Source organism: Penicillium riverlandense, assembly GCF_028828495.1.
Source record: "Penicillium riverlandense strain IBT 135883 chromosome Unknown utg000002l_segment0_segment0, whole genome shotgun sequence".
NCBI lineage: Eukaryota > Fungi > Ascomycota > Eurotiomycetes > Eurotiales > Aspergillaceae > Penicillium > Penicillium riverlandense.
Genome location: NW_026643195.1, coordinates 2,936,876 through 2,956,331, shown reverse-complemented (window position 1 = coordinate 2,956,331; position 19,456 = coordinate 2,936,876). Strand labels below are relative to the sequence as shown.

Genomic DNA, 19,456 nt, shown 5'->3' with positions numbered 1-19,456 from the left:
GGCGGTGGTTTAGCATGTATCATCATTACCCAGCACCTAGATCATGTTCACAATTGCATTTTGTTTGCGAACATCCCTTTAATAATAAATCCACATGAAGACGGTGACCAAGTCACCGCCTTAAAAGCGTACAGCAGTGGCTTGACAGGCGCTGTGTTTGGTAAGGATATGGTACAAGAAGTGATCGAGATGTTGGATCTTTCCTCCGACCAAACACCATCAGCAAATCTCCTGGTTAACCTGGTGTACAGGCCCCTTGCCTTGAATCAACTGGAGTGGCTTGTTGATTTGCGCCGCGACCTCTTTGAACCATGTCCGATTGACTCGGCCTCCGTGTATTAACTTGTGCATAAGATATCCATGCCGGACATGCTGCCAGTCGTCTAGCTTCTCTTGCCACCCCACACCCCCTTCGTACCAGGCAGTTTTCTGTCGTGTCGATATCTCAAACCCCTGGGGAGGTTTGCGCAAAATCCAACAGGCCGGATCGATATGCCCGTCTGGCGGCTCATCCGCCGACTCTTCATATAGGCCCACAGTGCGAATTGCCTCTCTAATGCCCGCCGTCTTTCTTTGCTGGTTGACCGCCACACGCCATGACTCGATGCGAGGAATACGAGTTTGTTTCCTCGGGATAACTGGGTACTTCGGTTTGGGGCTGAAAGTGGGATTGGGGTAGGGCACGTTGAAACGAGGGTCCCCCCATTCGCGGCGCGCATCTATCGGAACTCTCGAGACCGGGTCGGTCACCAGCCATGTTTCCCTATTCAGCCAGTGGTTGGCGAGAATCGCAAAATGATAGGGTTTTTGGCCGGGGGTCAATTCATTGAAAAGCCATACCAGTTTTCGATCCAACCTGTGCATCATCCGGACTTCCCAGTCACACAGATCTTCCTTGCATTCCTTTCTCTCCGGGGTCGGTAAGGCTCGTGGTCGTTTGGAGACTTTCGAGTTGTAGGGCAAGTTATCGCGCATCATCTCGCTAATAACGTGGCTATCCGCGTCCCGTTTCGATGGTCGCATTGGTTGCCATTCCTGGTGCTCTACTGACATTGCAACCCCGGATAGTGGGCCTTTTGACAAGCGAAATCGTGCGGGTGCTGAATTCCATTTCATCGTTTCAGAGCCCGCTGGGTCGATGGCCAGCAACCGCATATGTCGTCGGATGAGCATGTCCTCAATGGTTCGGAATACTTTGTCATACGACTCCCACTGATACCCACTACACTCTTTCCTTTGAACTGGGCCCGAAGCACGAGAGGCAACAGTTCGATCCGTCGTACAGCTGGGCAGCAACTCAGTAATCGGGGTTCCGGGAGGGCCTGAAGGTCCATCCCAGTTCCGCCGAGGGCTTCCCGTTTGCATCTGCATCCTCGCTGACCACACCCGGTATTTGCGAAGATGTCGATGCTGTGACGGGGGTGACAGTTGTAGTGGTTGTTTATCCTGTTGAGACTTTCTCCATGTTTGTCGGTAGCCATCTGGCGGACTCGGTTGCAGGATATTGCTCTGTGCAAACAACTGCCTTGGCTGTCCGCTAGATCTATACTCGTGGGAAGATGCCCACAGAGCCATGTTGCGAAAAGAGGGCCGAGGATACTGGAAGAGAGTGGTATTGTCCGTGAATGGCCGAGCTTTAGTGGCCACTGCTCTCGGACACGAGAAGTGGCATTGCTTGTCCTCATCAAATGTGCAATCACCGCTTACTGCAGGTGCGCTGAAGACCTCCTGAGATAATGAAGCCAGCCTTTCTCCCTGGGGTACAGTATGGCTAGATCGCAGATCTCGACTCGAGTTGGCAAGGTGCAGTCCTCTCAAGGATCTAGCGACGATGGAAGACCCCAAGATTGCATTGCGATTCCTTCTTGCACCATGGCAAGTGGACAAGGGTTGAGAAGAGCAGAAGCCGTCAGCCGGGCTATAATCATAGCTTTGAAACCATTCGGGCAGCCATTCGAGAAAACGTCGTTCGCGCCGACGCCGTTCCATTTCCTTCCGATCGGGATCCCACCACACCCAGCGATAGTCCGCCCTAGTCGACTTCCACGCCGTCCACTCTCGGAGTCGGGCAAAGCATCGGTGAAAGACTCTTTTGTTCCGTTTGTGGGTGTTCAGAGACACCCAGCCGTACCATGTGCGCGCATATCGAGCCGTCGGAGGCTTCCCTTCGCGCAGTACCTTGTGCTTGTTGAAGGAACGGATGAACTGGCCAATCTTCCACAACAGTACTGCTACCACGAAGATGGCAAAAGTGACTGCGAAAAGCTCGCCAAACACCACGGCGCTGGCGCGCTTGGATTTCGGTCCCCAGGAGGTGGGCGGGTCTTTGGGGAGATGGGGAGTTGGAGTCAGTGAGTGAATGATCTGTCGAGGATACGAAGGCGCCATGAGACCAGGCCTTGACTGATGGGGTATAAGGATATGGGCGAAAGGGAAAAAGGGTTAGGGCTAGAGGGCAAGTGCGACCTTTAACGTACTTTCCATCAAACCTCCTTGACTTGCTGCCTCTGCCGTCAGACGGCATATTCGATGTGCGGATGAGCGCCTTGAGAGGATCAACCGGGCCCCTGCTTGAGGATATTAAGGATGCTTCTGTGACCCTCGACGCCATGGTTGTGAAATCTACTGCGGGAAAAAAACAGCTGTATCTATCAAGGTCTGCACAGCAGGTCTAGTTGATTCCATAGATTACTCTTCTCTTAATGGCCACAGACTAGCACTAGGCTCCCTCCATGAACGGGGTTGTTCAGAGTGGCTCCGACGATGTCGCCTCTCATGCACCATGCGAGTTGTGTCCACCGAAGATATAATCCGCTGTTTTGCTCCAACAGTAAATTGTCGTGCCGATATCCCTATTGGCGTCCAGCCAGGTATCAATACTTTATCCCGAGCAGCCACAGTCGTGGGCATTACGAAGAGCGACTGGGTCATACCCAAATTCGGCTGTCGAATTAGTCGTCTCAGAACGCGCCTATGAACTTTCCGTGCTTCGGCTGCAAAGGCAGATAGGCGCGTATTTTCATGGCTGCGTAGAGATAGCGGCCCTGACCAGAGACGATGGATTCGTGACGGTCGTGAGCGGACGATGCCCGCATCGTTGCCTGGTTCGTCTTCGATAATCAGTGGAATCATTTGTGTCGCTTGAAAGTCCCAGGAGGTATGGCTTGCAGGATCAGCTCCGGTTCCTGGCTTGGAAACGCGCACTTCCACGCTGCGAGGGTCACGCATGCATAGTTCCGAACCACAGTGAGGCCAGGAGTGGTGTCTTCGGTGATGGCGGAGGCAGGGCATGGTAATTATCATTGATAGGAGGCAAATTGGAAGGTCTATGTATGATGGAACCTTGATCCGTCCCCTGTAACGAAGACAGGGTCTTGATAGATCTCCCTGGCAGGTACCCGCTTTTTAAAGCACTGACCTCTGGGGTGACAAATGCTGTATATCGTGCACATGCAGGGAGAGTGTGTAGGGGCCCGGGTGACTAGAGTCCGTTCAGAGACCATTCTAGACATGGAGTGCAGGTCGTGTTTATGTCTTCGGTGTCGTGGAACAGGAGTCGGAAAAAACATTAATAACAGGGCTCCATTCCCTATAATTGTAAAATCCCGCTCATATCTGGACAGATCATGGATAGCAAGCTTCGATACGACACAGTTACTGCTACGCATTTTTTTGGTATGCCCAAGGCGGAGAGATGATCTGGTCAAACGATCAGCACCGCCAATACCCCGTGACTGATCATTGATCAGGCAGATGAGAAGCAGTAAATTAGTGGATTATCAGAGAATTAACTCACGGCTATTTCTAGCCTTGTAGGATCGGGACTGAACCATTGTAGAAATTGAATGGGGCGAGGTTTCACCAGGAAACCTGTAGTTGCTGCTATAGTCGTCGTCCACGGGCGTAGATTACCTCTTGAAGTGAAAAATGTTATCTCTCACTGTCCAGTACCAAGTGGCCGAGCAGTAACTCGGCCAGCTTATCTTCCTTGGTCTAGTGGTCATGATTTCCGCTTGTCATTAACACTGAGAAGCGCGGGAGACCGGGGTTCGATTCCCCGAGGGAGAGTTTTTTTTGGTCTTGACGACCTTGACGACCATTATTCCTCTTTTATTAGCGGTCTACCTTAGATTACAGCGTAAAGGGACAGTGGCCTTTTGCCAATTGTCAAACTTGGCGGACACATTCATTCCTATGCAATCATATAATTCTTTTCCGCGATACCTTTTCAGTTCCGTGATTCCTCGTCGTTATTGCGCTACGAAGGCTCCTAGATACTTCCGTCCAGGGCCCTGTCTCATGTTGGAGAACTCTTCCTTGGAGTTCTGAATGAAGGTTAAATGTATTCATTGTTTCTGTATTTTATAATAGCTTGAGATGAATGTTTCTGTTTAATCAATATATCCTGACCTTATTGTCTATTTCGGGTGCTTGCATCCACAGTAACTTCAAAAAATAGACAAAGTTATTCATATTTCGATCAAAGTTGATTCCACATATCCGACCAACCGTTAAAAGTATCACCTTCCAACTACACATCTACATCTTCCACGTGCTCTGATGTACCAACCTTTAAATCAATAGCTTTTGTGGCGGCAACACGGTTAGCTTCTGCCTCAATAGCTTCCAAAGGTCGTTTGCATTGCTTGGCAACTTTATCATTAATCGGGATGATGGTAGGGTGGGGAGAGTCGCGGTCGAAGTAGACATCCAGGTCCTCAAGAGTGCGGTAGGCCGTTTCGGGGTATAGGAAGTAGACAACTGGTATGAATGCAATATTGAATACCGCAAAAACTGGATGACAAGGTCAGTGACTTGTTTTTTTCGTTGTTTGTGCATCATACTAATATAGAAACGATATCCAATATTCTGGATCCCTGTCGGGGTAAATTGGGTGCAAATAAACCCACACAGCTATTAGAAAGGATTAGCTCCGCAAATCAGGAAATGCACAGAATATCGAACGAACCCAATTTGTCGCTGTCGCTGCCGCAGCTCCCTGGGTTCTCATAGCAAGTGAGTTAATCTCTGCTTGATATACCCATGGAGCCATTCCCCAGGAAAAGCCAAATACTGCGTAGAAGAAGAACAAAAACGAAACCGCTACCACACCCCACTGGAATGGGGCCTGGTTAAGCAAGGCAATAGAAATTGCTACCATCACATAGGCCAGGCATTGTAGCGAGAGTCCACTAAGCATCAGCATTCGGCGTCCAGACCTTTCAATTAGCCAGAAGGCCATCGCAGACGAAACCATGTACGAGGTGGCATTGCATCCGGTAAGTATTCTTGCCAGAAGCTCAGTTTCTCCTACGTTGTTGATCAAAATAATCGTGAAGTAGTAATTGAGAGCATTTATGCCGCTGAATTGCTAGTTGAGTGTCAGAAAAATGCCCATTTACGGAATATAGAGGGGTAGTAAGTACCTGCATGAATTGCCCACCGCATCCAAGAAGCATTCGCCTCAAGTGACCAGACCTATCGCGACGGGCGATAACTTGCGTAAATGAGATTTGGGATTCCCGCTCAATGCAAAGAGCGCCCACAATTGAGTGGTATTCACTCTGGACAATGGGGTCTTCGACTGCAAGCCTCTCTCCGGCATAGCGTCGAATTGACTCTAGTCCCTGTTCGGTTCTGCCAGTCATCAACAGCCAACGCGGACTGTCCGGTATGAGGGGAAGGAGTGAAAGGAGGCACATGCACGGAACGAGCTAAAACTATTAGCTGCCGTTTTCAGAATCACTGAAGAGGATCGTACCTGTAGAGCCAGGGGGAGTCGCCATTGGTAACCACCAGGGAGAAACGAACAGCCTAGGGTTAACCATGTTGCAGCACAATAAAAGACTACATTGTGACAAACTACAATCACCGATAGCTTGCCTCGACGATCGCTTCGACAGGACTCGGCTTGATAAACGCCACAAGTTGAACTGTTTATCCCTTTTCCCCGCCAGACAGATCAGTACAAGGGCCCGACATAAAACAAAATTTGAAAATAATTTCACGTACCGTTTCCAACTCCATTGATCACACGCCCAACAATTAGCTGAGCAAATGAGTAAGAAGAGAACTGAAGTACAGCACCAATAGCACTGATGATCGATCCTGTCCGCAATGTGTTCTTCCGGCCCAGTCGATTCCCGTAGCAGGCTGCCAATAAACATCCTACCAGGTTTCCCAGCTAGAAAATAGTGAGTTTCCCAGAAGTTGATAATGCCTGAACATACGCACGGAGAAGCAGCTGGCTGTAATGCCTTGAATTGAAGACACTTTTGTCTGAGGAAAGACGTTGATAAAGTCTGGGCTGATGAGGATACCGCTCACTACACCCTATCTCCAGTCAGTCTTCCCAGACATTGTCAACTCTGGTGGTAGTGGGCCGCAAACCTGGTCATAGCCATACCAGGCTTGAGCGGCGGAATTTGCCGCCGTAAGCACAATTTCAAGATTGCGTCCGTCTAACATGTTTGGTCTAAAATGAACGGAGAAGTTGTGAGTGGATGACGGGTTGTGAAGCTATTTAAAGCTTCCCGCCGACTACTCTTGACAAGGATGACAGAATCTACTCCGCAACCCCAGCTTTTACAAAATACATCCCCAGATCCTGCCATTGGTTCCCCGCAAAATAATGTTTAGCCACATATAGTTAGCGCATGCCCAGCCCTGGCCTGGCGGGCCGTGTTACCCCGACAGCGACTCGCAAAGTGCTCGCGTCGCATTGACATGGCCCGCCCTCTTCGACTACGACCGGAGAAACCCCGAGGGGTCCGGCTTGGACCCCTCATTTATCTGAGAGGCCAAAAACGAAAAATGGTGGGGCCAGCATAGGCTGCACAAATTCTAACGGGGCAATTCACTCCTTTTTGTCTCATACAGTTATGTCGGGGGTCATGTGAAGCCCATCTTCGTACCAGGCCCGCAGATCATCCTTAATGTTTAACGTAGAGTAACGAAGGTCATAGAAGCGAGAGGGGAGCGATGAAACTGAAATCAGCGATCTATGTTCCGATATCGCGGTGCGTATAATGCTCTCGTACCGGAGAGCTAGAGGCCATCGTTTTCCGGAGCAGAGCAGTGCATAGGCCATTGACCGAACACCACTAGGGACGTCGGCATTGACCGTCTTTGCATAAACTGGATCTTGTCAGTCGGCGCCTGCAAATTCTGCCTAATTCACCATACCAATATAAAAACGTGCGACAGTGAAAAAGCAAAGGACCAAATGCGGGTTGCTGACGCTGAGTTCTTCATCTGTCATTTGCCGCACTTTGAAGACCATGTTGTCACAGGCATATATGCATCGATTTGTTGCATATTGCCACTGTTATGCTTAGTTACGAAGCAGTCAAGCAGGAACGATTATACATACTGGCTCTGCAGATGGGTCGATTTCTCGCGGAATTGTCGACATTCGCTGGAACAGCAGGATGACGGCCCTGTCCTTCATTAGATAGATCCGGCCCGGCGAGACCGAAGGCGACTTACTCGTCTAGCACACAATTAGTTAAGACAATATTAGGATCCATCTCTGCGCGTTCCTCCTCCGCAAATTCTGCATTGATCAGCCGGTACACCGCTGCCACAAACTCCTCGCGCCACGCTGTTAAACGTTCGTCAATTTTTTGAGCTTCAGTCTGCCATAGGCTGCGGTCGTGTGGCACACTCAAGTCCCACGGTTTCTGCAAAAAGCCATGGACAAACCATAGCTCGTTGGTTGCGAGGATTATGCACAGTGAAAATGCCGAGGAATAACGGAATTGGCCGAAAGACCAAATGTTAATGATGTGCTCAGGAAATGCCCAAAGAGAGTCACTGCAGGGCAATATGCCATTTGACATAGGAGGCGAAGCACCAGTATCCCAATCTACGCCTACTGTTGACATACTGTCCAGCATCTCAGACATCCAATGTGCTCGAATTCGTTCTTCCCGATCGATGATCGTCGTGGACAAAGGATGTAGGCGTGGAGGCACAGATGTAGACGAGTTGATGTGGTCCACCTGCTTTTTCACTAACTGTCCATAACCCAGCTGAGAAGCCATGCTGAAAGATGTTAACTTGACTGTGACAACCACACGAGACGGATATACATACCGCTTGCATAAGGCGATTAAATTCCAAAACTGTTCGAATCGACCTTCTCCATATTCGAGATTGGAGAGAATCAACAAAGCCTGGACTGATTGCAGAGAAAGGGACTTGAGAGCTTGTGAGCAGACATCATCTCGTAAAGTATCAGACCAATGTTGCTGCTCATGAGGTCCCACCAAATGCGATTCGTAGTGAATCAGGGTTACGGCACAGATTGCCTTAATGACGAGATAGTGGCTCAATGTTTCGGACCCTCCCAGGTTTTGTAAACTTGCAGTCAAAGAAGGCTGATGGAGGATCGGAAACCAGGGATGGTACTTCTTGAACCAGATTGAGCAGAGTTCAGATAGTACCGGATATGAAAGAGGATCAAATTGAGCACTGTTTGCACTTTGTGTGTTGTCGACAGGACTGGCTCTTTTAGAAGAGGCAAAAATAGGCCCAGTGCTTCGGCCTGAATCATTTTCTTGAGAATAGATAATCTGTGTGAAGTCCATTCCTGACTCACCCACAGTTGGGTCCGAGAAGTGCCTATCAGAAGCACGAGTATCTAGAACCAGTGTAAGCCTCTGGCCATATCACAGTACCTGGTTGTACGAGATATTTTTACAAACCTTTAGGGCTGCTCTCTAGCATCTGCACCCGCTCCTCCAGCTCAACTAGCCGACGTTCTAGTTTGGCAATATAGCCGGCTCGGACACCGGGCCGTCGCGTGGCCGCGTACTCGCATTCAAACTGGTTGTTCAGACAAAAGCCGCAACTAGGGCGGCGGCGATCGCAAGCAATTTTTCGACTTCGGCACGTGGTACAGCTTTATAACAGTTAGTATAAACGAAAATTATGCGAAATGCGAGAAGCCTACGCGGCATTTTGGCCTCTGGCCGGACGAGGGGTTGCGTCCATCTCGGCTTTTCTACAAATGCGGAGCAGCTAGTCAGGGCGGTCTTCTTCACTTTCCAGCTGTCATTGATCCCTTGTATTCAATCATGGCATAAACATGCGAGGTTAGCAAGCCAAGGATTCTGTGTTTGTCAATGAACACGGTTGGAAAACACAAAGATGAGTTGTCGGGCCAATCTTCTCCGCATCGACCCCACTCGGCGCCCTTTGCGGCCCAGGCACCGTGATCGCTCAGGTGGGGCGGTATCTAGACGGCCCGTGAAGCGCCTTTTGATTGGATCTGTGAGGGAATCTCTCTCGTCCAGATCCATCATAGCTTGTCATGCGGACTTGTCGTCCTCGGGCTGCTCTGGCTAATTGCACAGTGGAACTTCTCGTTCCTTCGTCTTTTCCTATGATGCAACCACATGAGCCAAGGTGGAGGGGCAGAGAAATTTCCCCCAAGCTTCCGTGCCTATATATATGGGAGATTTGCAAGTTTCTGACAGTTGTTTTTCTTCTGGATAGCACTTTTTACTCCCGTGTAATCTGAAAAGACATATATTCGCACCTTTGTTGCCTTCTTTCAAGACCAAAGGCCTCTCCTGAAAAATGACGGCCACAAAGTACGACCATATTATCCAGCTGCCGAAGACTGCTCAGGTCGATTCCGCGGTAGACGCCCGAAAGGTGGCACAAAAATGGCTAAACAATATTCAAGACATCTTCGCTACTGGAGACTTCTCCCGGGTGGTTGAAATCCTTCACGAAGACTCATGGTGGCGGGACATCATTACTCTGCAATGGGACTTTCGCACTATTCGAGGTCGGGGGCCAATCGAAGGATTCCTCCGCCAGAACCAGCAGTTAGGTCCTCTGTCGTCGTTTCGCCTCCAGGAAACAGGCAACTTCCAACCGAAGCTGGAAGTTGTTAAAAAAGATTCGAGTCTTTCCTGGATTTCTTCGCTTTTCCATTTTGAGACACGCATTGGAAAGGGATCCGGTGTCCTGAGATTGATTCAAGATAAATCTGGTGTCTGGAAAGCATATGCGGTTTACGTCACTCTTCAAGAGCTCAAAGGATCGGAGGAGCCACTGGGTGAAAGACGTCCGTACGGAACCATTGATTCAATGCCCGGTGGTTTCTCTCAGGGAACATGGACGGAGCGGCGGGAAAGAAAGCTCAACTTTGTTGACGAGGAGCCCCAGGTACTTGTCATTGGCGCTGGTGTGTTGAAATTATCGGACTCTCAATGTTTTTTGCACACTAACATCTTGAAAAGGTCAATCCGGGCTGAACGTTGGCGCTAGGTTACAGTCCCTTGGGATGTCCTGCTTGATAGTCGACAAAAACGACAGAGTTGGGGATAACTGGAGAAATCGTTACAACGTTGGTTTTAACTTGGTGCCTTAGCTACGTGCTTTGCTAATACGCAGACAGACTCTTGTGACGCACGACCCAGCCGAGTTTACCCATATGGCATACCTTCCCTTTCCCAAGAACTGGCCCCAGTTCACACCCAAAGACAAGCTGGGCGATTGGTTTGAGGCCTATGCATCATTGATGGAACTCAATGTGTGGACTAAAACAACAATAAGTAGTGCGAGCTACGATGATCCAAAAGCAGAGTGGACCGTGGATCTCGTACGTGATGGAAAACCTCGAACAATTCGTCCGCATCACGTCGTCTTCTGCACGGGACATGCAGGAGAACCCTTGATTCCTTCTTTCCCTGGTCAACATGAGTTCAAGGGTGAGGTCTACCATGGAAGCCAGCATCGAGATGCGTCTGAATATGACGTGAAGGGAAAAAAGGTCATTGTAGTCGGTACAGGTAATAGCGGCCACGATATTGCAGAGAATTTTTATCGCAATGGTGCCGAGGTGACCATGCTGCAACGAAGGCCCACATATGTCCTAACTCTTGATAAAGGAGTTTTTATTCTCCATGAGGGCATGCACTGTGAAAATGGGTAAGTTGCAGTCCTCGGAGTGTCGAAAGTTATACTTCGATGTGTGAATTTCGGGCGTTTTCTTTTCTCTCTTCGCTTGTGCCAAAGTTCTTTATACTGACATACCCGATATAGACCTCCAACCGAGCAAAGCGACATTGTTGCAGAGAGTTTGCCCTACCCGGTACAGTTCGCTTTGTGCATCGACATGACGAAGCGTATTGCTGAAGAGGAGAAAGAAACAATTGAAGGACTTCAGCGAGCTGGCTTTCAGATTGAATGGGGTATTGATGGATCTGGAATTGCTCGCCTCTACTACACTCGCGGCGGTGGCTACTACATTGATGTGGGGTGCAGCCAACTCATCATTGACGGCAAGATCAAAGTCCATCAAAGCCCCGATGGTATTTCAGGCTTCACGCCTGATTCCTTGGTGCTGAAAGATGGGACCCATCTGAATGCCGACATCGTGGTTCTGGCAACTGGTTACGACAACATGAGGACCACGTTGCGGAAGGTTATGGGCGATAAAGTGGCCGATCGATGTCACGATGTGTGGGATTTGGACCAAGAAGGAGAATTGAATGCGGTAAGTATTACATATGCATCCTGGTTCCCCTGTGCTCATTCGTATTTAATAGATGTGGCGACAAAGTGGCCATCCCAATTTCTGGTACATGGGCGGCAACCTCGCTATATGCCGCATCTACTCCAGACACGTAGCCTTGCAGATAAAGGCCACAGAAGAGGGACTCCGGCCGGCGTCAATTCCAAATTAGTCTTTCCAAGTTGATCAAGTACGCTCATTTTGTTATAGATGCGATTTCTGCTTCTTTTCTTTAGAGGGACAACAGCTAAGACATATATGTTTGTTAGGTGGTGAGATGTTGTTATGAAACATTAAGTCCATCACTTGAGTCCAAGACATAATGTGTCAATCATTCAACAGTAGAAGAGGTGAAGATGAAAAAGAATGAAGACGGGAAGTTCTAGATGCGGCTTCCCTAATAGCCTCTATGGGAAGATCTTTTAGGCAGATATGTATTCACTGCCGCGAAGCAAGGAATCGTGCCGAACATCGCTCTCTTCGCCAAAACTATTTCTTGCAGGGATTCCAAGACTTGGTCATAGCGTCCACGTACCTCTGTCAGTGGAAAGTGGAGACTGTTACGTCCAGCCTCGGCGGGGTTAGACTTAGCTGCATGAGCTTGGGGGCTGCGGTTGAGATGCTTGGTTGCATACGCTAATTTGCAAGTGCGAGACGCTCCCCGGAAACCATATATCATCCCCAATCACCACCAGGTTCACCTTCATCGATTCAGTACAACCGCTTGTCGCATTTCTATCGGCCTTACCTTCAAATCTACACCAACATGATCCTGAGTATCCCCGAGGAGTACCGCGACAAGCTGGGACTCGTTGAGCCAACAGATTGCCGGGCAGATGAACAAATCCTTGCAAGCCTGTCAGAATACAAGCCAGTCACATCGGAGAAGAACGTTTGGGCTTATTGGCATTCCGGATTGAGCAACATGCCCAAGTGGAATCAGAGGAATGTCATCGACTGGGTTCGTATCCTGGGCCCAGATTGGACCGTCCGTGTTTTGGACAGTGTAGCTGGATCAGTTAATCATGTCTTGCGATTCGCCCCAGAGAATCTTATGCCTCCGGCTTTTGTGCATCGGACCATGGATGGACCGTTTGTGGGCCAGCATGGCGCTGATTTGACACGCACAGCGTGTCTATATGAGCACGGAGGAGTATGGATGGACGTTGGAAGTTTCCTCGTTCGACACCTTGATCGTGTTTGTTGGAATGAACTAGAAGATCCTAACTCGCCATATAAGGTGGCCATGTTTATGCTCTGGGGACTTGCACCTGGCAACTTCTTTGTGGCAGCTCGAAAGAATGACCCTTTGATTTACCAATGGTAAGCATATTTACTCTCATAACCAGGAAGAATCTAACAAGGACGATAGGCATCGCCTCTTTTCACACCTTTGGGGCGACAAGAAAAGTATCCAAGGGATTTTGTCTCACCCTCTCATCGCGCCAATTGTCCCCCAAACATTCGAGAATATGACGGAAAATTTCGATTATGACTGGATCGATTTTGACGTTGCCGTAAATTATGCTGCACAGATCATATGCCTTACTCGGCTTTTCTGTCTGGAAGAGAGCGGAGAAGGATTTTCTGGGGTTGACTACTGGCGAAACAATGTTCTAGCGTTGGACGCAGGGGAGGAGACTGCGCGTGCAGAGTGGCAAAGGAGCTTCGTGGGATTTGGTCAGCGTGCTCTCGACATACTGACGGTCCCATGCTCGGGACCAGACGCAGATCTGACATCAGAAAAGTACAAGGATGCTGAGAAAATGGTATGGGATCTTCTTGCGAATTCAACCATATGGAAAGTTACGCATGCACAGGGTTTGACACATTCCCCCCAACTGGGAGTTCTACTGGATATGCCCGAGAACGAAGGCAAAGATGCGGCACCAAACACCTTTGGAGAGTTATTCCGATATGGCACAAGGTACCTCCACCAGAAAAGAGAACATGTCGCAAGGATGCCCAAGCGAGAACCAACTGTGACATGGAAGAAAGGTGTTTTAGAGCCATAGAATAGAACAGCAGCAGTCGGACTTGGGGCTGCAGTTTTTCCTCGACCATAAATCGAAAAGCCCCACTGGTTGAAGGCATACAATACACTCCTTGTCCCGTAGCTCATAACTCTCGAATAGTAAAATAACTGTATTAGCTAGTCAAGAGCGTATAGTGCTTTTTGGTCTAGTGGTACGGCATTTTTGACAATAAACTGATAGGAAGGAAGAAAGGTAAAAAGAATGCTGGTCCCTTGATGACAAACAAATCTGCCGGGGTTGCCGTGACGTCAGGCAGCTTTCTCCACATCACGCGTTTCACCCAAGGATTTTGCAGATGCCTGGGATTATCTCAGCTGCGACCAGTCCAGCCCATCGAAAAGTGCCAACTACTTCGATCGAGAAGTAGCCAGGATGAGCGAAGGACAGTCGATGCCCGGAGAGCTGGAAGACACAGACAGCTATGACCTCGCCCAGGACGAGCCGGAGAGTGAGACTAGCGGGAGTTTGACAAAGAGAATACCAGCGGCACAATGGAAGCTATCATCCAGGACTGTTGAGGAGAATCTTGCGGCAGGGCTGTCTAATGAAGACCTCTGGATGCTCATCCGACGCTTCAACAAGGTGCGTCTGGTCAATGGCACCAAAGCAACCCATTCTGACGATCGTCTGGCAGCAAATATATTACTTGAAGGCGGTTCCTGGGCCTCCACCACAAGATATCGATCTCAATAGGGCCGAGGATGAACAATTTCCTCCGGAAAAGCTGCGGATCACCTTGGAGCGATTCTACACTTCTGTGGTTGTGGGAGTTACCCAACTCTTCAACCATATCGGCCGACTACGATCGTGGAAAGAACCGATCCGAACATCTGTGTTCTGTGCGGTATGTCTCACGTTTTACAATTTCCTTCTGGACTGGGCGAGATGCTGATTACCTGCAGGTTTATTTCGGCGCGTGGCTCAAAGACCTCCTTATTCCCGCTATCATTAGCCTCTTCGTCTGTATGATCATATGTCCACCAATACGGCCTCTCCTATTTCCTCCTGTTGTTGCTTCTACGGATGACTCCAGTGAAAGCTCCAGGAAGCCTGTGGCTGAAGAGCCCGAATCGCATGACAGCATCACCGGCGCACCAGAGACACATAAAGGCGAGGCTGCTGAACAAGAAGCTATCAATCTAGTCAACAGCGTTGCTACTGTAGCCATGAAAAGCGCGGCTGCAAAGTATGGCCAGGGTGTACCACAAGATGCTTCGGAGGAACCACCCACGCCTGATGAAAGGGAGGTAGTGACTCTCCCAACAGAAGCGGAGCTTGACGCTGCTCCCGAAGACAAGACAAAGAAGCCAATGAAGAAGAAAGTGGCAAATGCCACTGATAAGACGATGCGTGTCATTAGTGACATAACCGACATTTACGAAAAGCTCGCCAAGTAAGTAATCCTCCAATTAATCATTTGGCAAGGTTATCAATAACGCCGCCACAGTCTACTGTCTCCGACCCCACCATTTATTACCACAGCGGTTCGCCTGCGTCTGGCAGGTATATTGATCGCTGTATGCGTAATCTTTCCCTTTACGTCAAGCTACTGGATTATCAAATCCGGTGCCTTTACCATTGGACTTTGCTTCTTCGGCGATCCGGCTTTTCAACGGACCTTGGATATCTTAAATTCCAGATTTCCGAACTGGAAGAAGCATTTGGACATTCAAATGTAAGTTTCAATAACCATTGAACCTGTCATCTTGAATCCGCTAATGGCAGCTTAGGACACTATTGAAAGGTGTCCCCACGAACGCTCAGCTCACCTTGACCCTTCTACGAATCGGTGAAATAAACTCAGCACCGTTACCACCACCACCAGGCTCTCAGGACAATGAGCGATCCTGGCCACTACGACGCAAAAAGTCCCAGGCGAAGCTAACTGATCGGGAAAGTGGTCAAAACAGTACCGATGATCTCCAAAGTCAAGCGTCTACCGAAAACTGGCCAAAACAAAAGCCTAAGAAAAGATGGGTCTTCAAAGTTCTGAGGTTCGTGCGCCAGACGATAGCAACAGCGATCAAGGGACATATTGCTTTCGATCGAGCAATAGCCATTGCAGGATCGACACACACCAAGAATTTGATTGGCATGTTGCAAAAGAAAGGCTGGCGTGGGGCTCCCTTTGGCCCTCTAAAATTCGATGCGAAATATCAGCGCAAGCGAGGTGCGGTAGTCATTGATTCGTCGAAGGAGCCACCTATCCTGTACTTCACGACATATCAATCTGCAGGCTTGGATGATCTACGACTGGAAAGTCGGAAGAAGGGATCAGTGCTGTTTCAGATTCCAGTGCCAGATATTACGGAATTGAAGAAGACCGAGGGACTGGGATGGAAGGGCAAGCTGATTGTGGAGCTGACAGCGGGGAGCAAAGAGTCAGCGGATGGTTTGGTTATAGGTGGGAAAGGCGGCGAGTCCTTTCACCTCACGGGAATGCGAGCACGAAATCAACTTTTCAACCGACTGGTCGCTATTGATGCACAGTTCTGGGAAAGCCATTGATTCGCAAAGCGGTGATTTACAATTAGAATAAGAGGACCTGTGAAATTGACACCTAAAAAAAAGCCGCTTTTGAGGCCAATCCATCTTAACACCCAGATCGTCTCGCCGCTTGACCGCCCACCACCTATGTGCACCCTTTAAGCACTTTCAGTCCTCCTCCTGACCTGATGTTAACGCTCAACTTTAGCGAACTTTTCTCTGTTTCGATTCACGAGCAAATATACGCCAGAAATGGCACCCCTTTGCAGCATAATCCAGGAGCTCTCCCGTTTTTGCCCGGAAAAAGCATCTCGAGATCCAAGCGCGATCCTCAACATATAGCCATATGAGAATGACTATATTTACTAGACCTGGCTCCAGTGTCCTCTCCAACACAAAAATGGCATGCATTGCCTGGTAGCGTACAGCTTGAATAGTTTGGACAATCATATTCAGCTCCAATCAGGATCCTATATTGGTCGACGCCAGCGTCCCAAGCTCTTTCAAACAATACCCCAATAAGCAATCGCCCATTGAAATGATCCACATTGTAAGGTCGAAGGCCAACCCCGCATGTCTAGTAGTGACGAGTGCAATATATATAGAATGGAGGGATGGGACATGGAGGAAGAAAAGAGGAACAGGGCTGACAAGAGTTGAGCCAACCTGCAGGACGTGGTGCCGATCAAAGTGTTGGCCTGACTTGACCCTACAGGTTATCTCGGCCCCAACTTGGGAACGTTCCGTAAGTTCCGTTTTATGTCGATGCGGTCGGATGGCGTATTGCAATAAGAAAGATCTTAATATTCTTGACATGTCTCATTGCCCGCAATGAAAAACACGAATCATAAAGTGGAGTTATACATGTACACAATGCCGTCATCAAGCTTAGCATAAATGCTTAGCGATCAAATATTTAGCAGCCCGCCTTCACATAGCAGTGAACAATCCAATCCGGGTGTTTATGGACTAAAATAGATCCACATCTATATCCACTTTCTGGTTTACATACGCAGTCGGTTTCAAATGCTCCGTGAAACCAACAAGTGAAATACATCAGATACTACATACCAAGTTGGGTGCAAGTGACTTTTGAGTAGTGACCTACGATGTTTGTCATGTAAAAGCAATGTCGGAGGATATAGACTCAATTTCGGCTATAGCTTCACATGCTGCTACATTCACAGAGATCAAACAGCCTTCCTTTAGCCTCGTTTAAAGTGCCGCAGTAACTTCAGCCCCTTTGAATGCTTCGACGCCACGTTAGTGTGGTAGTAAGTTTGAGCCGCATCCATAATAGCCTTCACCTTAGCTGAAGGGACCTTTTCCTTTCGGTCAATCGAGTATAAGCCGTTGACCTCTTGCTCGATATCAGCCCTAGGAACATGTGTTAGTCATGAAAAGAACAGAGGAACAAAACAAATGACATACAGTTGAGTATAAACCAAGCCACAGGTGTGACCTCCTTTAACCACAGCCATGACCAACTTTTCAAAGCGGACGAGGAAGTCATCCGGATCACTGGCGGTCGTATATCCCCAGTCCCTCTCACCAGCTGCGCCCCCTTTGGTGGGGGCAATATTCACTCCACCAAATTCGGAGCAGATCACAGGAGCACCCTGTCTGTGTTGTGCACCTGGATCCAGGATACTAGAGTCTGGGCCCAAGATTGGCTTGCTGAACATGTCGCGATTAGATTTCGGGCCTAGTATTCCGCCTTCCATCTTGGCGCATGTCGCGGCAAGCTCCGCCGAGTCACTGTAGTCATGATAGGTTGTCAGATCGGTCAAGACATGCTCCCAACCACAGTTGTCATTAATTGGCCGGCTAGGGTCCAGTGTCCTATTCATTGGCGTTAGCGTATATCAACGGAAATGATATCCCCAGTACATACTTTGTCAGGTAGTACAGCTGTCGAATGTGGTTTCGCTGTTCAATGTTGTCCTTGAGTGATGTGTAGGCCCAGCTCTCGTTAACTGGAGTCCAAGTGACGATGGACGGATGATTGATATCCCTTTTCACGATCTCCGTCCATTCGCTGTTGAATCTCTCAACATACTCATGGTTGAACTCGTAGGCATTGGCAATTTCACCCCAAACCAAAAAACCAAGGCGATCTGCCCAGTAGTAAAACCTAGGGTCTTCGATCTTCTGGTGTTTGCGGCATCCATTGAAACCCATCTTCTGGGACATCACGATGTCGTCTTTCAATGCCTCTCCGGAGGGAGGTGTCATGCCAGTATGATCCCAGTAGCCCTGATCCAGGAACAGCATTTGGAAAAGAGGTTTGCCGTTGAGTCGGAATGTTCCATCGCCGTTCTGCCATGAGATATTCCGCATGCCTGTCGTGGTGTGGACTTCATCCACCTGCTTTCCAGAAGCATCATACAGGCGCAGAATCAGGTCATATAGAATAGGGTGCTCTGGTGCCCATAGAGCCACACCGTCGTGCCAAGCTCCTTCAACGTTGAAGGGCGCCTTAGACTGAAATTCTTTCTGGTTTGGCACTTTCATGACAACTTCAAGATTTACAAACCCTTTATCTTTCGGAAGGTCGTTCGTAGCCTTGCTAACAGAATGGCCAGCAAGTCTAGATTCAATTTCGACGCGACATTTCGCTCCAACAAGGCGTCCCGACACTGCAATGCGCGCATGCAGCTTTCCATGCTCGATATCATCAGAGCGGAGAACAGTGCCACCACTACCACAAGAGAGCCGCATGGCAGGCACACTCTCAAGCCAGACAGACAGCCAGATACCGCTAGTCGGAGTATAGAAAATACTCTCAGGAACAGGTTTCCAATACTGCTTTCCACGCGGCTGGCCCAAGTCCCAAGGTGAATCCCGAATGCGCAGAGTCAGACGGGCCGTCTTGGTATTCGATCCAAAAGCATCCGAGACGTCCACATCGAAGGGGACGTGGCCTCCCTGGTGGCCGCCGACTAAGCGGCCATCCACCCAAATGGTGCAGTCGTAGTCCACTGCGCCGAACCGCAAGAGTAGGCGGTTGCCTTTGGCAATTTCTTCTGCCGTGCGGATGTCATCGATAGTGCGCTCATACCATAGCACCTCGTGGGCTTCATGGACACCAATTCCCGACGCGGGATACTGAAACGCGTACGGGACTTGAATGCTCCGTTTGGTGCTTGGGATCCCCATCTGCTCCCATGACTCCGATAGCCCCGCGTCGGAGTCGTCGAAGATGAAATCCCATTCCCCGTCCAGAGAGGTCCAATTAAGAGAAGGACGGGCGAAGTCAGGGCGGGGATAAGCTGATGAGGCCATGTTTTGAAGGTGAAAGGTCCAATGTGAAAAGTACAGGGTGTTGAAAAGGAGAAGGAAGTGTTTCGGTTTCCGCTCACTGCGACGTCATGCCCCACCTCCGACGTGGGGTTCGCAT

The 19,456-nt window shown here is 49.2% G+C and overlaps 7 protein-coding genes across 7 annotated transcripts; 3 read left to right on the top strand and 4 right to left on the bottom strand.

Annotated features, from left to right (window-relative positions):
* Positions 1-219: 219 nt before the first annotated feature.
* N7474_003512 (uncharacterized protein) lies at positions 220-2,388 on the bottom strand (the record flags this gene model as incomplete). The annotated part of the gene is made up of 1 exon (XM_057194927.1): positions 220-2,388. One exon carries the CDS (start codon positions 2,386-2,388, stop codon positions 220-222), a length of 2,169 nt encoding a protein of 722 aa, XP_057056282.1.
* A 2,143-nt stretch (positions 2,389-4,531) lies between these two features.
* On the bottom strand, positions 4,532-6,468 carry N7474_003511 (uncharacterized protein; the record flags this gene model as incomplete). Its single annotated transcript, XM_057194926.1, has 8 exons — positions 4,532-4,794; positions 4,845-4,914; positions 4,970-5,371; positions 5,427-5,714; positions 5,762-5,814; positions 6,013-6,184; positions 6,235-6,333; positions 6,391-6,468. 8 exons carry the CDS (start codon positions 6,466-6,468, stop codon positions 4,532-4,534), a joined length of 1,425 nt encoding a protein of 474 aa, XP_057056281.1.
* A 403-nt stretch (positions 6,469-6,871) lies between these two features.
* Positions 6,872-8,997, bottom strand: N7474_003510 (Zn(II)2Cys6 transcription factor; the record flags this gene model as incomplete). The annotated part of the gene is made up of 7 exons (XM_057194925.1): positions 6,872-7,137; positions 7,186-7,324; positions 7,373-7,439; positions 7,489-8,046; positions 8,098-8,644; positions 8,709-8,905; positions 8,957-8,997. The coding sequence occupies 7 exons, from the start codon at positions 8,995-8,997 to the stop codon at positions 6,872-6,874; spliced, it is 1,815 nt and encodes a 604-aa protein (XP_057056280.1).
* Positions 8,998-9,585: 588 nt separating this feature from the next.
* N7474_003509 (flavin-containing monooxygenase) lies at positions 9,586-11,705 on the top strand (the record flags this gene model as incomplete). The annotated part of the gene is made up of 5 exons (XM_057194924.1): positions 9,586-10,201; positions 10,257-10,363; positions 10,415-10,947; positions 11,062-11,515; positions 11,568-11,705. 5 exons carry the CDS (start codon positions 9,586-9,588, stop codon positions 11,703-11,705), a joined length of 1,848 nt encoding a protein of 615 aa, XP_057056279.1.
* A 594-nt stretch (positions 11,706-12,299) lies between these two features.
* On the top strand, positions 12,300-12,860 carry N7474_003508 (uncharacterized protein; the record flags this gene model as incomplete). The annotated part of the gene is made up of 1 exon (XM_057194923.1): positions 12,300-12,860. The coding sequence occupies one exon, from the start codon at positions 12,300-12,302 to the stop codon at positions 12,858-12,860; it is 561 nt and encodes a 186-aa protein (XP_057056278.1).
* A 1,081-nt stretch (positions 12,861-13,941) lies between these two features.
* Positions 13,942-16,077, top strand: N7474_003507 (uncharacterized protein; the record flags this gene model as incomplete). The annotated part of the gene is made up of 5 exons (XM_057194922.1): positions 13,942-14,151; positions 14,204-14,413; positions 14,472-14,962; positions 15,017-15,244; positions 15,300-16,077. The coding sequence occupies 5 exons, from the start codon at positions 13,942-13,944 to the stop codon at positions 16,075-16,077; spliced, it is 1,917 nt and encodes a 638-aa protein (XP_057056277.1).
* Positions 16,078-17,261: 1,184 nt separating this feature from the next.
* On the bottom strand, positions 17,262-19,341 carry N7474_003506 (glycoside hydrolase family 2 protein; the record flags this gene model as incomplete). Its single annotated transcript, XM_057194921.1, has 3 exons — positions 17,262-17,433; positions 17,488-17,898; positions 17,951-19,341. 3 exons carry the CDS (start codon positions 19,339-19,341, stop codon positions 17,262-17,264), a joined length of 1,974 nt encoding a protein of 657 aa, XP_057056276.1.
* Positions 19,342-19,456: the final 115 nt, after the last annotated feature.